The sequence below is a fragment of the Cherax quadricarinatus genome, chromosome 21, assembly GCF_038502225.1.
Source record: "Cherax quadricarinatus isolate ZL_2023a chromosome 21, ASM3850222v1, whole genome shotgun sequence".
Lineage (NCBI taxonomy): Eukaryota > Metazoa > Arthropoda > Malacostraca > Decapoda > Parastacidae > Cherax > Cherax quadricarinatus.
Window position 1 is genome coordinate 32,008,204 of NC_091312.1, and position 18,531 is coordinate 32,026,734.

The 18,531-nt window shown below is 40.7% G+C and overlaps 1 protein-coding gene across 1 annotated transcript in view; it reads left to right on the top strand.

Annotated features, from left to right (window-relative positions):
* LOC138853036 (low affinity immunoglobulin epsilon Fc receptor-like) overlaps positions 1-10,735 on the top strand; it is a gene marked incomplete at its 5' end in the record, with an annotated part of 32,661 nt that extends 21,926 nt beyond the window's left edge. The window contains 1 exon segment of the mRNA XM_070087354.1: positions 10,501-10,735. Within this exon segment, the coding sequence (XP_069943455.1) occupies positions 10,501-10,663 (163 nt within the window).
* Positions 10,736-18,531: the final 7,796 nt, after the last annotated feature.

The following is an 18,531-nucleotide window of genomic DNA, read 5'->3' on the forward strand; positions in this document are numbered from 1 at the left end:
TAGAGAAGTTCAATCAATTTATGTAAAGTTAAAATCCCCTACTATTACTATGCTGCTGTGTCTATAGGCCCTAACAATTTCGTCAAAAAGATGTCTCCCACTATCACTTTATCAGCTTGAGGGTGTGTTTATTACACCTAAAAATATTTTTTCTTGACTTTCTAGAAATTCTACCCAAACAGATTCTGTGACAAATTCACTGATTTTTGTACCCGTTTTATGCAATAATTTACATGTTCTCGTACATATAAGTTACATCCTCAACCTATTATTTCTCTCTACGAGAAATTATGTAAACCCTTGAATGTGACACCTGTATATCACATCCCGAATATAAATTAAACCAAGTCTCAGGAATTGCAATAACATCAACGTTTCCCACATATACAATCAGAAATAATTTGTTCATCTTATTTCTGGTACTTCTACTATTTGAGTAAAATATTTTTTTATTGTTTTCCTCAATGTCTTTCCCCTTTTCGTCATTTCCTGTTTACAATTTCAGTTGTAATTATTTTTACCTTTACCGAATTTTAAATGATAAAGGTTATTTCTAAATTCTATATTAACACAATCTTGATAATTTAAATAGGTCAAACCGCTGATTCTGCAATCTATTTTCCCCTCATAAAAACCCATGCAATTATTTCTACTTTAATGCCCTAACAGTTCCCTCCACCTAAACAAGTGTACTCCATCCCAACCTATATATGTGATTTCTGCCAAAGAAGAGGTCCCAGTTGTCGATGAATGAGACTGCAAAGTCCTTAGTGTTTGTTCAGCCAGCAATTAACAATAATTGCCTTGGACAGCCATTCATTTTTAACTCCCTTAACTCCGTACCTCCTAATTTCCAGGCTACGAATTCTTTGCCTAATACTCACACCACACATTGCCTTACCTACTGACTCAGACTCCTCCTTGTTGCAATTCAAAATTCGTGCTTCATACCCATACAAGAGCGTTGGTGCCACTATGGTCTCATATACTGACTTCTTTTGGCCTTCATGGATAATGTTCTTTATCTTCATGGATGTCTTAATTCACCATTCACCTTCTTCCCTAGTGTTTCATAGACTCACCTGTTGACACATCCACTCTTAAATATTTGAACACATTCACTTCCTCTTGTAGGTAGTAGGTTGGTAGACAGCAACAACCCAGGGAAGTACTACCGTCCTGCTAGATGACTGTGAAACAGAAACCTGTAACTGTTTTGCATGATGGTAGGATTGCTGGTTTCTTTTTTCTGTCTCATAAACACGCTAGATAACAGGGATATCTTGCTACTCCTACTTACACTTTGGTCACACTTCACAGACACGCATATATATATATATATATATATATATATATATATATTATATATATATTTATATATATATATATATATATATATATATATATATATATATATATATATATATATATATATATATACATATATATATATACATACATCTAGGTTTTTCTCTTTTTTCTAAATAGCTCTAGTTCTTCTTATTTCTTCTATTGTCCATGGGGAAGTGGAAAAGAATCTTTCCTCTGTAAGTCATGCGTGTCGTATGGGCCGACTAAAATGCCGGGAACAATGGGCTAGTAACCCCTTCTCCTGTAGACATTTACTAAAAAAAGAGAAGAAGAAAAACTTTATAAAACTGGGATGCTTGAATGTGCGTGGATGTAGTGCGGATGACAAGAAACAGATGATTGCTGATGTTATGAATGAAAAGAAGTTGGATGTCCTGGCCCTAAGCGAAACAAAGCTGAAGGGGGTAGGGGAGTTTCGGTGGGGGGAAATAAATGGGATTAAATCTGGAGTATCTGAGACAGTTAGAGCTAACGAGGGGTAGCAGTAATGTTGAATGATCAGTTATGGAAGGAGAAAAGAGAATATGAATGTGTAAATTCAAGAATTATGTGGATTAAAGTAAAGGTTGGATGCGAAAAGTGGGTCATAATAAGCGTGTATGCACCTGGAGAAGAGAGGAATGTAGAGGAGAGAGAGAGATTTTGGGAGATGTTAAGTGAATGTATAGGAACAATTGAACCAAGTGAGAGAGTAATTGTGGTAGGGGACCTGAATGCTAAAGTAGGAGAAACTTTTAGAGAGGGTGTGGTAGGTAAGTTTGGAGTGCCAGGTGTAAATGATAATGAGAGCCCTTTGACTGAACTTTGTATAGAAAGGGGTTTAGTTATAGGTAATACATATTTTAAGAAAAAGAGGATAAATAAGTATACAAGATATGATGTAGGGTGAAATGGCAGTAGTTTGTTGGATTATGTATTGGTAGATAAAAGACTGTTGAGTAGACTTCAGGATGTACATGTTTATAGAGGGGCACAGATATATCAGATCACTTTTTAGTTGTAGCTACACTGAGAGTAAAAGGTAGATGGGATACAAGGAGAATAGAAGCATCAGGGAAGAGAGAGGTAAAGGTTTATAAACTAAAAGAGGAGGCAGTTAGGGTAAGATATAAACAGCTATTGGAGGATAGATGGGCTAATGAGAGCATAGGCAATGGGGGTCGAAGAGGTATGGGGTAAGATAAGATTTCGTTCGGATTTTTAACCCCGGAGGGTTAGCCACCCAGGATAACCCAAGAAAGTCAGTGCGTCATCGAGGACTGTCTAACTTATTTCCATTGGGGTCCTTAATCTTGTCCCCCAGGATGCGACCCACACCAGTCGACTAACATCCAGGTACCTATTTGCTGCTAGGTGAACAGGACAACAGGTGTAAGGAAACGTGTCGAATGTTTCCACCCGCCGGGAATCGAACCCGGGCCCTCCGTGTGTGAAGCGGGAGCTTTAGCCACCAGGCCACCAGGCCACCGGGCCTGGTGTTAGAGTGTTCAGCAGAAGTTTGTGGTTACAGGAAAGTGGGTGCGGGAGGGAAGAGGAGCGATTGGTGGAATGATTATGTAAAGAGAGTAGTAAGGGAGAAAAAGTTAGCATATGAGAAGTTTTTACAAAGTAGAAGTGATGCAAGGAGAGAAGAGTATATGGAGAAAAAGAGAGAGGTTAAGAGAGTGGTGAAGCAATGTAAAAAGAGAGCAAATGAGAGAGTGAGTGAGATGTTATCAACAAATTTTGTTGAAAATAAGAAAAAGTTTTGGAGTGAGATTAACAAGTTAAGGAAGCCTAGAGAACAAATGGATTTGTCAGTTAAAAATAGGAGAGGAGAGTTATTAAATGGAGAGTTAGAGGTATTGGGAAGATGGAGGGAATATTTTGAGGAATTGTTAAATGTTGATGAAGATACGGAAGCTGTGATTTCGTGTATAGGGCAAGGAGAAATAACATCTTGTAGGAGTGAGGAAGAGCCAGTGTGGTGTGAATATAATGTGTGGTGTGAATATAATGCAGAGAATTCGTAGTTTGAAAGTTAGGATGAGGTGCGGGATTACCAAAACTGTTGCCCAGAGGGCTGAGGAAGGGTTGTTGAGGTGGTTCGGACATGTAGAGAGAATGGAGAGAAACAGAGTGACTTCAAGAGTGTATCAGTCTGTAGTGGAAGGAAGGCGGGGTAGGGGTCGGCCTAGGAAAGGTTGCAGGGAGGGGGTAAAGGAGGTTTTGTGTGCGAGGGGCTTGAACTTCCAGCAGGCATGCGTGAGCGTGTTTGATAGGAGTGAATGGAGACAAATGGTTTTTAATACTTGACGTGCTGTTGGAGTGTGAGCAAAGTAACATTTATGAAGGGGTTCAGGGAAACCGGCAGGCCGGACTTGAGTCCTGGAGATGGGAAGTACAGTGCCTGCACTCTGAAGGAGGGGTGTTAATGTTGCAGTTTAAAAACTGTAGTGTAAAGCACCCTTCTGGCAAGACAGTGATGGAGTGAATGATGGTGAAAGTTTTTCTTTTTCGAGCCACCCTGCCTTGGTGGGAATCGGCCAGTGTGATAATAAATAATATAAAATTTTGTATATGGGTTTATTGTAACAGTAATGCGCCTTCAGTTTTTGAGTTCTAAGCTGTTTTCTTTTTATGTTTATTCATATGTTGGTATATGTAAAGCTGTATTATTAGGGATACGTATGTAGATGTTCTAGTAAGATTATGATGTTAGGTTTTGGTTTTTTGATTAATGTGAAGGTTGGTATTTGATAGATATAATTTCTTTGTATATTTTCTTTTCTAGTATTTGAGCCTTTGTCAGATGTCATGTTATATGTAAAATTTATATATATGTAAGGTTTTGAATCCAGAATGTGCATATATTTCAGTTCACGACCCTGTGACCGTATTTTTTTTTTGTAGTTATGTTCTTGCCGTATGGTTGTTGTATGTTTTGCAGCAATATCTTGAGAGCATATAGGTGCAATCCATTTTTCAGTTAATTTGAATGAGATAAATACTGTTTCCTTATTTTTATTTTTATGTTAAACTGTATTGTTTTTAAATAAAATATAAAAAAAAAACTTTCCCCAAGTCTCGTGACACACCTACTCCGTGTCATAAGACACCTTTGTTTCTGTAACGACGCTCATGCTCTCTGTGGCACATGACATTCCTCTCTGTCACGCGACACTTTGTTCTCTGTGTCATGATACTCCTCTGTGTCACAAGACACTACCTTTCGTACAGGGTTACACGACACCTTGATAATGGCATATGATTTGTGCAACACCCTTCACAAATGACACAGACTCACACACGACACCGTGACACTACCTCGCCTGCGTCTTCCCACGACACTACCTCGCCTGCGTCTTCCCACGACACTACCTCGCCTGCGTCTTCACACGACACTACCTCGCCTGCGTCTTCACACGACACTACCTCGCCTGCGTCTTCACACGACACTACCTCGCCTGCGTCTTCACAAGACACTACCTCGCCTGCGTCTTCACACGATTGACCGAGGAGAACAAGAAGATTCGTAGTAGTCCTCCTGTTTTGAGTCCTCAGGTCAAGAAGGGAAACTGGTCAGTGGCTGGACAGCAGGGAAAGAAGTTGACGATCAAGAAGACGAATGGAAAGGTAGAAACGATGAAGAAGAAAGAGACTGCCGTGGAAACTGTTGTGGAAACATCCAATACATTCTCAGTGCTACCCGACGAATGTGAGTTGACTACTGGGAACGACACGACGAAAGACATTAAGGAAGGTATGAATATTGTTGTTGTTGGGGATAGCCAAGTTAGGTATATGGATAGGGCGTTCTGCTTGAAGGACAGGAGTAGGAGACAGAGAGTTTGCTTTCCTGGGGCTGGGATGGAGGATATTGTTAGCCGTCTGGATGACATCATGAGAGGTAATGGGAGCAATCCTATTATCTGCCTCAGTGCTGGAGGCAACGATGTTGGCAGACGTAGGAGTGAGGACCTGATTAGCAGGTATAGGTCAGCAATAGAAATAATTAGAAGTAAGGGTGGGAACCCTCTCATATGTGGTATTTTGCCAAGGAGGGGAGTTGGAAGTGAATGGTTGTCCAGGGCAATTGGTGTCAATTGCTGGCTGGACAAATACTGTAAGGAAAATGCGGTAACATTCATTGACAACTGGGACCTCTTCTATGGCAGAAATGACATGTATGCTAGGGATGGGGTTCACTTATCTAGGTGTGGGGTGGGAGCACTGGCAACTGCAGTGGAGGGAGCAGTTAGGACTTTAAACTAGGAATAGTTAGTGGTATGGGTTTTGGCAGGAAAACAGTGAAGTCCCAGTGTAGTAATATTACGAGTTCTAGGGGAACTATTAATAATAAGAACGAGATAGATATTGAAAAGCCAGGGACCTTGGGTGATAAAGACGGTAATAGGTTTAGTAGAAAAATAGAAATGAGCAGGAAGGGTAAAGAGAAAGGAGAGTCTTTCAATGTTTATTATGCTAATTGCCGTAGTGCTAGGAATAAGATGGACGAGTTGAGATTAGTTGCTAGTGTAGGTAACATTGATGTATTTGCCTTAACTGAGACGTGGTTTAATTCAAAAAGTCGGGACATGCCTGCGGAATGTCATATTCAGGGTTTTAAATTGTTCCAAGAAGATAGAAGTATTGGGAGGGGGGGTGGGGTGGCATTGTACGTCCGAGATCGCTTGAACTGTTGCATAAAAACGGGTATTAAGTCTGAAGTAACACATACAGAGTCTGTTTGGATAGAATTTTCAGAGGGGCATGAAAAACTGATTTTAGGAGTGATATACCGTCCCCCTAACTTAGATAGGGACCAAGGGAAACTACTATGGGAGGAAATTGTTAAGGCCACAAGGCACGATAATGTAGTAATTCTAGGAGACTTTAACTTTAGTCATGTTGATTGGAATTTCTTGACTGGGAATTTAGAATCGTACGACTTCTTAGAAGTATTTCAGGATTGTTTTTTGAAGCAGTTTGTGACAGAACCTACAAGGGGAAATAACCTGCTTGACTTAGTTATGGCAAACAATGAATCCCTTGTTAATAATTTAGAAATTTCAGAGGAACTGGGTGCTAGCGACCACAAATCAATTACATTTAGCATTGAATGGAAGTACGATAGTAGCGATAACTCAGTAACAGTCCCAGATTTTCGCTTAGCAGATTACGATGGGCTTAAAGAACACTTATCATCTGTTGACTGGGGTAACGAAGAGAGCTATCAATATGGCAGTTTTCTGAACACTATACATGCTGCTCAAAGAGCGTTTATCCCATATAAAGAAATTAGATCAAATAGAAATGACCCAAAATGGATGAATAATAGGCTCAAATATCTACTAGGGCATAAGAAAGGAATTTATAGGCGTATCAAAAGAGGTGAGGGTCATCTTATGAATCAGTATATTGACATTAAGAGGGACATTAAAAAGGGGATAAGAAAAGCTAAAAGGGACTATGAAATTAAAGTTGCTAGGGATTCTAAAACTAACCCAAAAAGTTTTTTCCAGGTCTATAGAACAAAAGTTAGAGATAAGATAGGTCCCCTTAAAAATAACTATGGGCACCTTACTGACAATGAGAATGAAATGTGCTTGATTTTAAATAATTATTTTCTCTCAGTTTTTACACAGGAAGACACTAACAATATTCCAGTAATTAATTTTTACAGTGGGCTAGAAGAAGATAAATTATGTAACATCACAGTCACTAGTGAGATGGTTGTGAGGCAGATAGACAGACTGAAGCAAAATAAGTCGCCGGGTCCTGATGAGGTTTTTTCAAGGGTTCTTAAGGAATGCAAAATGGAACTCTGTGAACCATTAACTAATATTTTTAATTTATCTCTTCAAACAGGTGTAGTGTCTGATATGTGGAAGATGGCTAATGTAACTCCTATTTTTAAAACAGGGGACAAGTCGTTACCGTCAAATTACCGCCCAATAAGCCTGACCTCAATTGTAGGCAAATTACTAGAGTCAATTATAGCTGAGATTATAAGAAGCCATCTCGATAAGCATAGCTTGATTAATGATACTCAGCATGGATTCACAAGAGGCCGGTCTTGTCTAACTAATTTATTAACTTTCTTCAGTAAAGCTTTTGAGGCTGTTGACCACAATAAAGAATTTGATATTATTTACTTAGATTTTAGTAAGGCTTTTGATAGAGTTCCGCACCATAGACTGTTAAAGAAAGTGGCAGCCCATGGCATTGGGGGAAAAGTGCTCTCGTGGATCGAGTCATGGCTCACTGACAGGAAGCAGAGAGTGTCCATAAATGGGGTTAAATCCGAGTGGGGATCTGTAACAAGTGGCGTTCCACAGGGATCAGTCTTGGGCCCGTTGTTGTTTATAATATATATCAATGATCTTGATGAGGGAATTACTAGTGATATGAGCAAATTCGCCGATGACACAAAGATAGGTAGGATAATTGATTCAAACGTAGATGTTAGGGAACTTCAGGAGGACTTAAACAAACTCTATTCTTGGTCAGAAAAGTGGCAGATGCAGTTCAATGTAGATAAGTGCAAGGTTCTGAAGCTTGGGAGTGCCCATAACCCTAGTACTTATAAATTAAATGATGTAGAACTTAGCCATACAGATTGCGAAAAGGACTTGGGGGTTATGGTGAGCAGCAACCTTAAACCAAGACAGCAATGCCTAAGCGTACGTAATAAGGCAAATAGATTACTGGGATTTATATCAAGAAGTGTAAGCAACAGAAGTCCAGAGGTCATACTGCAGCTTTATACATCATTAGTAAGGCCTCACCTTGATTATGCAGCTCAGTTCTGGTCTCCGTATTACAAAATGGACATAAATTCGTTAGAAAACATTCAGCGTAGGATGACTAAATTAATACATAGCATCAGAAATCTTCCTTATGAAGAAAGATTGAAGACTCTTAAGTTACATTCACTTGTTAGACGAAGAATGAGGGGAGACCTGATCGAAGTGTATAAGTGGAAGATAGGTATTAATAAAGGGGATATTAATAAGGTCTTGAGGATGTCTCTCCAAGAGAGAACCCGCAGTAATGGATTTAAATTAGATAAGTTTAGATTTAGAAAGGACATAGGAAAGTATTGGTTTGGAAATAGGGTAGTTGATGAGTGGAACAGTCTACCTAGTTGGGTTATTGAGGCTAGGACTTTGGGTAGTTTCAAATCTAGGTTGGATAAGTACATGAGTGGGAAGGGTTGGATTTGAGTGGGACTTTCACATCAGAGCTTATTTCTTGGGTAGCATTGAAAATTGGGTTGGGTAAATGTTTTGTTAGTGGGATGAATTGTAAAGGACCTGCCTAGTATGGGCCAGCAGGCCTCCTGCAGTGTTCCTCCTTTCTTATGTTCTTATGTTCTTATGTTCTTATGTTCACTACCTCGCCTGTTTCTTCACACGACACTACCTCGCCTGTGTCTTCACAAGACACTACCTCGCCTGTGTCTTCACAACGTCATGGGACAGGCAGCAGGAAACCAAGTCCAGCCAGTGCATGTCAAACCAGCAGTAAACTAAGTCCGGCTGGTGTGTATCAAGCATTGGTGAACACTTGTGAATACACTCTGTCCCTGCCTGAGGCCGTCAGGCTTAGTGAGCGGTGGTGAACACACTCTGTGATAAATACACTCCAACACTGAGGCCGGCTGAGCAGCCCCATACATTGGGTGTGCTGACATCACACAGGGTACTGCCGACCGGTAACAATCATAGCAGTACCCAAGTGGTCAGCCAACCACCTCCCTTTATTTGTTTCTGCGTTCGCAACACGCTGTATAATCCTACGGGTTTAGCGCACCCCCCATGATTTTAATTATAATAATACTCCAGTGATCTCTTGAATATTATCGAGAATTTTCCTATTCGATGACCCCAAGTAGAGCATATTACCTCTGATAGGTTCTGTACAAACTATTTAAAAAATCAGTTCTTAACTACTTCCAGAAAATCATTGGAGTCCATATTACTGGCCAAAGAAATATAGTCAATTTGGCTGTAGTAAAATTCCATTTCTTTTATTACGTTATCATATCTGGAAGCCCTAACAATCGCTTCCCAAAAAAGTCTCTCTCTGTCACTTTCTATGTTTGTGCATCGGTATATTACACCTAAAATCAATATTTTTTGCCGTCCTAGAAATTCTACCCAAACACATTCTGTAACTAATCCAGCTTTTTTATATTTATATTCATGCAACAATATTTGATTGTGGAACTCGGCAATCATATCCCGACTCTTCAAATTAAACCATGACTCAGTTATTGCAAAAGCATCATTGTTTCCCACATACGCAAACAGACGCAATTCATAGTTTTCCTGACACTTCGACTATTAACATAAAATATTTTAAGATCATTTTTTTGTACCTTTTCCACTATTCAACGCTGCATTTCAACAATTTCTGTTATTATCTTTTCCCAGTGTTACTGAGTGGCTTTTATTCCTAAAATTCATAATATCGGAACCCTAAATTAATATTACTACAATCCATTCTTTCCTACCAAAACTCATACTTCTAACTGTTTCTAATTTATAACCCAAACAACACTCTTCACTGATTAACTAGAACTCAAATATTTAGATAAGTAAACCCCATCTCTGGCATACATGTCATTTCTCTGCTGTAGACGTGCTCCCAGTTGTCAATGTAGTCCTGTAATATCATCAGCGTTTGTCTAGCCAACAATCAATAGCAATTGATCTGGGGAACCATTCATTTCCATTACCCATTCTAGGAAAACTGCCACATAATACTGGGCACTTACCCTTTCAACTTAAGACTATTGCTGACTTATACCTAGTAATGAGGTCCTCACTCCTATGCTTGCCGACATCGTTGCCTCCAGCAGGTAAAGGATTGCTGCCATTGCTTTCCATGATGTTCTCAAGACGGATAACAGCATCTTGCATCCCAGGTTCAGGAAAACACACCCTCCACCTCCTCTTCATATTAATGAGAAAAAAAAGTGCCTCCTTTAAGTGTTTGAATATAGGTTGCAGTCTAAGTACAAAATGAAGTGAACTTACGGATCATCTCCAACACTAATATTCTGCCTTCGCAGGATATTAATATCATTCCTCATTTTCCAACAACAAAAATACAATATTCTCCCTATCACTCTCTCTGCAGATGGCTATGGATTAGCGACAACTCACCTATGGACGATGCGAACTGGTGGCCAGGCCAACCTGATGGAGGAACTAACGCCAACTACGCCTGTATCTACACACCTGACTTCTACATCCACAGTTGTGACAACGATATCAAGATCTATGGCCTGTGCCAGATTTAAATAACCATGCCCTGTGACACTTTCAAGTGGCATTGAAAGAGACAACGTTCATTAAAACACACATTAAAATAACTACGTAGTTTTTATTTTTCCATATATAAGAAAATGAGTCCATGGACTGGGCCAGATGGTGCTATCGCCCCTGGTGCAGTTATTGTCCTGGTAGACAGTAACTGTAAAAACAGAGGGTAAAAAGCCAAGGGTATGTGATTGGTTTATCAGTGGTATTGTACAAGATAAGTTGTCACCACAAACTACTGAACGATTAAATATTATGTTCAATAAACGTTATTTCACTTTTGAAGAAATTAGCAATAGTTTCTTGCATGCAAACAACGAGACAAGATGAAACATCCACAAATCCTGTGGATAACAAACCTTCAACTCAGTATAAAAAGAGTATACCTACTCCCACTAAATCACAGAATGGGAAATCCCATGTAGGCATTTATCAAGCTGTGAACACAACAGACAGTAAACAGACTGTCACACTTAACGTACTCCAAAATGTGTACTTTGTGACGGAACATATTGGGCACAGTATTATAGTCAATACACATCGATGGAGGCACGAAAACAACGTACTCATCAGCTGAAAAGGTGCACCAAGTGTTTAGGTGAACACAGGGGAGGAAAATGCTCACTGAAGAAGTGTTTTAAATGCAAGGGTATGCATCATACAGCATTATTCCCAAATACTTTTGCTGAGCAGCAGAAGACTTCCACAGAATCAGGAAGTAATCAAGCAACAGCATAAGATAAATTTAAAGCGACTGCTCTCCCGATAGCTTGAGTTATCTAACAAATTACACAAAACCAATGTGCTAACACTATATGATCAAGGCTTACCAAGGTCCTTCATAAGAAGAACAGTATTGCAGAAACTGAATAAACAACCCTATCCCAAAGTACAGTTAGATATAGCTGTTATTTTGTCGTCACTACGATATGTGAGTATGTCAGTATCCTGGTCGACCTCCATACCCCTCTGAAAGAGTTTGTCATGTCACTCCATTTGAGGTGACAGGTGTAGATTACACTGGACCAATAATTCTAACCAAAACAGTTGATAAAGTTCCCATCGAGGCGTACATCTGTTTGTTAACTTGTGCTACAACTAGAGCAGTACATCTAGAAGTAGCCACTGATATGTCTGCTGAAACCTTTATCAAATTATTCAGAAGGTTTGCAGCCAGAAGGGCATGTCCCTGATTGATGATTTCAGACAGTGCAACAAACTTTGTTGCTGGTGTTGCTTATATAAGCAAGATCTTTGATAAGTCAGAAGTACAACAGATGCTGAATCAACGCAGTTGTCGTTGGAGATACATTCCTCCTAAATCTCCATGGCATGGCGGATTTTATGAAAGAATGTTCAGCACTGTAAAACGTACGAAGAATTCCGTACAATTGTGACTGAAATAGAAGATAGAGTCAACAACAGACCTCTGACTTATGTTACCGATCATCTGGACAATTTAGAAGTATTAAGTCCATCTCATTTGCTCCATGGCAGAAGGCTCGAACCTGTTCCTCCCATGAATGATACAGAAATCATAGAGGATCCTACTTATTTCGAACCTGAGCAACTCAGATGTAAATTCAAACACCTTAATAAAGTGATTGAACGTTGGGACAAAATTTGGCGAGAAGACTATCTTGCCTCATTGAGAGAACACTTCTTTGGAGCTGGTGTTCCTGAAAATCATAAGTCCTTAAGTCCTGGTGACATAGTGAGTATTGACAATGATGGTCCGAGGTCTCAATGGCCACTTGGAAAAATTGTGACCATATATCCTGATGCAAATGGAATCATCAGGACAGTTGAATGTTTTAAGCAAAGGTGTAGTGAATAAGCGGACAATAAATAAACTACTGCCGTTAGAATTACAGAGTGTTCGAAACAAAATTAGTGATTTTCCAGAAACCACACAGGTTAAAGCTGTTAAGAAAAGACAAGCAGCATTGGTGGCGAGTGAGAAAATCAAATTAATGTTAAGTGATGAATAGTTCACCTGCAGCGAGCCTCTGCCGCCCCCCAGTGTGGAGAAATTTTCTCCAAGAGGGAGGTATCAGCCCCTTTCAGCTCCCTTCAGCCCCTTTCAGCCCTGAGGGGCCCAACCTTCTCAGAAGGGGCAAACATCTTGTTTACTGCTACAGCGAGTAATTGATCCCAGATGCAGTACGAGCATGTTGCATGTAGCTTAGTTTAATGAAAGATAGTCCATCTTTTATCTTAGCAGGACAATTAAGGAAAATTCTGCTTCCATTTTATTACCACAGTAAAGATAGTGTACATTGTTGTCTATGCTTAAGACAGCAAGAATCAAGCATTCTGCTTTGCTTCATAGTGGAAGTTTGGCAAGAAAGCAAAAAATTACCAGGTCAGCTTTTCCTTTATGCTGGGCACAAGTGAGATGCGGGGAGACGCTGTGACATCAGATTTCTTTTGACCATACTGGTACTCACACTGACGCCGGAATAACCAACAAAGAACCCTGATCCGTGTGTTAGTGTGAACAAAGTGTCTCACAAAACACAATAAACACTTACATAGAAGTGTGATCAGCTTCTTTAGTAAACAGATTGTGAATAAATGAACATATCTTAATGAACGGTGTAACGAGTGTTGCGAACCAACAGAGTGTAGTGTGACATTATTCAAAGAACACTATTCTTCAATCAAGTCATCGGATATCGGGTGTAACTATGGGTCAGATACATATACCCAGGTAAGTGTACTAAGATGTAATGAGTACTGTTCACTGCGCAGTTGAGTGCAGAGTTACTATCTAGTAACTTATCATAAACCCCGGTGAGGAGCGGACCTTTGAGTCCACACAAGTAAGTTTTCCAGTCAGCAGTCAGTTATGGAAATATGCTGACATAATACCCCCTAGGGGTAATTTATTTCTAATACATATCTTTTTCAGCCTGTTGAGAAGTGGCTACGACCTCGCCTACAAGACCTCGCCTACAAAGGAGGCAATGTAGGCAAAAGCTGTCTATCAAGCTAAGTTCCCCCTATATTTAATCTTTAACCTTAGTTGTACCATTTCTCAACAATCACTGAACAATTAATTTTGCCAGAATCAGAAGACTGTAAGGCGATTATGTCATTTCCAGCAGGATCTGCAGGAGGTTACACTGGAATTCGACCACAACACCTCAAAGAGATGGTAAATCTAGTACTAGGTACATCTGCATCAATTCTTCTCACCGAGTTAACAACTTTCGTAAACAACTGCCTGGCTGGATGAATCCCAGAAGAAATTAAACCTTTCTTTTTTGGAGCCTCACTTCGTGCTTTAATTAAAAAAGAAGGATGGGGGAATCAGACCCATTGCTGTTGGTAACACTCTTCGCCATCTCGATGCCAAAGCAGCAGTAAGAATATTCGCCTAGAAGCTGCCAGTTTACTCCAGCCAAACCAAATGAACTTTGGAGTCTCTCAGGGCAGTGAAGCCACAGTTCATGTGGCAAGGGCCTACATCAGAAGACAAGGCCGTAGTCAAACTTGGTTTTAGGAATGCCTTTAATATGGTGAACAGAGATGCTGTCTTGCCAGCTGTTTGGGATCGATTCCCCAGCCTTTTTCCTTTCATTTCAGCCGGCTACAACAAACCCTCAATTCTTTTGTTTGGAGAACATGAAATTCTCTCATCAGAGGGTGTTCAGCAGGGTGACCCACTCGCTCCACTTATCTTCTGCTTGGCAGTAAGAGAACTAGCTTCCAGCCTATGCAGTGAGCTCAACATCTGGTACCTGGATGATGGCACAATGGCAGGTACTGAAGAGTCCCTGTTAGAGGACCAACAACTGGTGAAAATACAGGGAGAAGACTTGCGACTTATCCTCAATTCCTCCAAGTGTGAAATCATCACAGCGAACCAGGAAATAATCAATTCCGTGCGAAGAATCCTCCCAGAAGTCTCTACTACCACTCCATCCTACAGAACCCTCTTGGGAGCACAGCTGGGTCACCAGGCCATCGACACTATCCTCAAGGAAAAACTGAATAACCTGATGAGAATTGAGGAGAGAATAAGCAGTCTTGATGCCCATGATGCTCTGTATCTCCTCACAAGGTATTTTACTGTGCCAAGACTTACTTCCTGAGGTGTGCACCCTCTTTTGACAACCCAACACTCGACGAATATGACGCACACCTGAGATCAACCTTTAAGAAGGCACTGAACCTGTCACTAGAGGATCAGCAATGGGATCAGGCAACCCTCCCAGTGCGACTGGGAGGTATAGGGGTGCGCAAAGCAACGCATGTTGCTTTATCTGCTTTTCTGTCGTCGTGTTTGGCTTCCTGTGCATTAGTCAAGAAGATTGTTCCCGAACGCTTGAGAGATGTGGTAGGAGCTCAAGACCCCAGGTTTACTGAAGAAGCGATTTGGTGGGACACCCTTACAGACTCCTCCAGTAGACCAGCTCCTCCCAAAGAGCACAAACAGTCCCACTGGGACAAACCGATCATGGAAAAAATCGACAACACAATGCTCTCCAATGCTTCAGGAAAGGACAAAGCTCGTCTCCTGGCAGTGAAGGCACCACACTCAGGAGATTTCCTGTTAACTGTTCCCAGTTCCTCCCTGGGCACCCATCTCGACCCACAGGCCATTCAGATTGCTGTTGCTCTTCGCCTAGCTGCCCCATCCTCACCGAACATAGGTGTATTTGCGGCAGGGCGACAGCTGATCAGTTCGGACTTCATGGTCTAGCTAATACAAACTAGAGATGACAGGCATACAGCTTGGGCTGATTCTATACAATGTCAAAGTGCACAACAATTGAACATTATAACATACATAAGGAGAATATCGGAATGGAAGCGAATGTAACTTACTGTAATGCATTACAAGGTATGATATAGCAAACTCATAGAATGAGATTCAACAATGGGATTACACAATAGAAGTGATTAAAAAAAGGTTGATCGATCGATCTGTATTCATGCAATCTACGGATTGTGAGGAAGGAATATATACAAAGAAAGAAGTGTTAAACAGAAAGGCAGACTTGGTGCACTCAAATCTAGATTATTAAATCTCAGAATTCGGAGAGAACATGAACACAAAAAACAATTCTTGAATATTAATAAGTTGATACTTTAATTATTCATTTATACAGGTTATTTACATTTAACCCAAACTCTGCTAGGATGAGATTGACATATGCAGAATGGGTGTCATCTCTGGGAGGATCAAACTCTGTTGCACTGGCTAACGCATGCCGTGGTTGAGGCAGATCTTAATTGGTAGTTACAAATGATACTTGAGGATTTCTCAATACCTGTCATGTACGTAAGGAATAACGACATTTAAGTTGATCGTCTGACTGAGTATTAGAGGTAGAGGGTACAGGATCAGGAGGATTGTCAGAGTCTGTCACATTAGTCTGAATTGGAACATCATTATCATCACATATTAACTTCATATGCTCTAAATGCGATTCTTTATACTGACCAGTGCTAATTTCTCTAACCTTATACTTACTGCCAGTGATATGTTCAACTACTCGATAAGGACCAGCAAACTTTTGATCAGGCCTAGGCATTGCAGACGTTTTGTTAAAGTTAGTCAGCATAACTCTCGAACCCACTGTAATTTTGGATGGCTTTGCTCGAGTGTTAGCGACTCTTGTAAATTCTGCTGTTGATTTATGAAGTGTTTCACGAATTCTTCTAAAGACACTTTGAGCTAAGCTGGTACGAGTTGCTATGAAATCATCAGGATTGTAATTTGGTTTCAGGTTAAAATGTAACAACTCATAAGGCAAACGTTTATTTACACCACACAGTACATAATGTGGAGTGTCGCCTATAGAAGCATTGTAAGCAAAATTTATGGCTCACTGAACATCAGGTATAACTTCATCCCAGGTTTCACTGATGGGATTGATAGTGGCTCTCAAGATATCAAGTACTTTTTTTATTGGTCCGTTCCATTAACCCATTGCTGGCAGGATGATGAGGAACAGTGGTGGATTTAGGGATCTTGTACAAGGTACACAAATTTTCAAGAATATCATTACAGAATTCACCTATATTATCTGTTAGGGGACTTAGGGGTGGTATGCCTGCAGATAATGCATTCTTTAAACGCTTTAGCTACTGTCTCAGCAGTCTTATCTGCAATAGGAACTAACTCACAATATCTGGTGAAATGGTCTACCATAACACACAGATGTTTATTGCCCTGGAGGGAACATTGGAAATTAATTAACAGATCTAGTGCAACTCTTTTCCATGGTTCGCTAGTAGTTGGATACACCTAGATTGGATTAGGACCATTAACATTACCTTTACGTTGCATGCAGACACAACATTTCTTAACATACTCAGAAATATCAGTTGCCATATGAAGCCAAAAGTATTTCAATCTGGCTTGCTTTGCAGAACGATCCATACCTGGCCCCAGGGCCAGACTCATGGAACTCCGTGTTCATCAAGAATTGCAAGAATCCCCTATCACGAGCCTTTTCCATCCTATGGAGAGGGAGCATGGACACGGGGGTCGTCCCACAGTTACTAAAAACAATAGACATAGCCCCACTCCACAAAGGGGGCAGTAAAGCAACAGCAAAGAACTACAGACCGATAGCACTAACATCCCATATCATAAAAATCTTTGAAAGGGTCCTAAGAAGCAAGATCACCACCCATCTAGAAACCCATCAGTTACACAACCCAGGGCAACATGGGTTTAGAACAGGTCGCTCCTGTCTGTCTCAACTATTGGATCACTACGACAAGGTCCTAAATGCACTAGAAGATAAAAAGAATGCAGATGTAATATATACAGACTTTGCAAAAGCCTTCGACAAGTGTGATCATGGCGTAATAGCGCACAAAATGCGCGCTAAAGGAATAACAGGAAAAGTCGGTCGATGGATCTATAATTTCCTCACTAACAGAACACAGAGAGTAGTCGTCAACAGAGTAAAGTCCGAGGGAGCTACGGTGAAAAGCTCTGTTCCACAAGGCACAGTACTCGCTCCCATCTTGTTCCTCATCCTCATATCCGACATAGACAAGGATGTCAGCCACAGCACCGTGTCTTCCTTCGCAGATGACACCCGAATCTGCATGACAGTGTCTTCCATTGCAGACACTGCAAGGCTCCAGGCGGACATCAACCGAATCTTTCAGTGGGCTGCAGAAAACAATATGAAGTTCAACGATGAGAAATTTCAATTACTCAGATATGGTAAACACGAGGAAATTAAATCTTCATCAGAGTACAAAACAAATTCTGGCCACAAAATAGAGCGAAACACCAACGTCAAAGACCTGGGAGTGATCATGTCGGAGGATCTCACCTTCAAGGACCATAACATTGTATCAATCGCATCTGCTAGAAAAATGACAGAATGGATAATGAGAACCTTCAAAACTAGGGAGGCCAAGCCCATGATGACACTCTTCAGGTCACTTGTTCTATCTAGGCTGGAATATTGCTGCACACTAACAGCACCTGACCTAGAAAATGTACAGAGAACCTTCACGGCGCGCATAACGGAGATAAAACACCTCAATTACTGGGAGCGCTTGAGGTTCCTAAAACTGTATTCCCTGGAATGCAGGCGGGAGAGATACATGATTATATACACCTGGAAAATCCTAGAGGGACTAGTACCGAACTTGCACACGAAAATCACTCACTACGAAAGCAAAAGACTTGGCAGACGATGCAACATCCCCCCAATGAAAAGCAGGGGTGTCACTAGCACGTTAAGAGACCATACAATAAGTGTCAGGGGCCCGAGACTGCTCAACTGCCTCCCAGCATACATAAGGGGGATTACCAACAGACCCCTGGCAGTCTTCAAACTGTCACTGGACAAGCACCTAAAGTCGG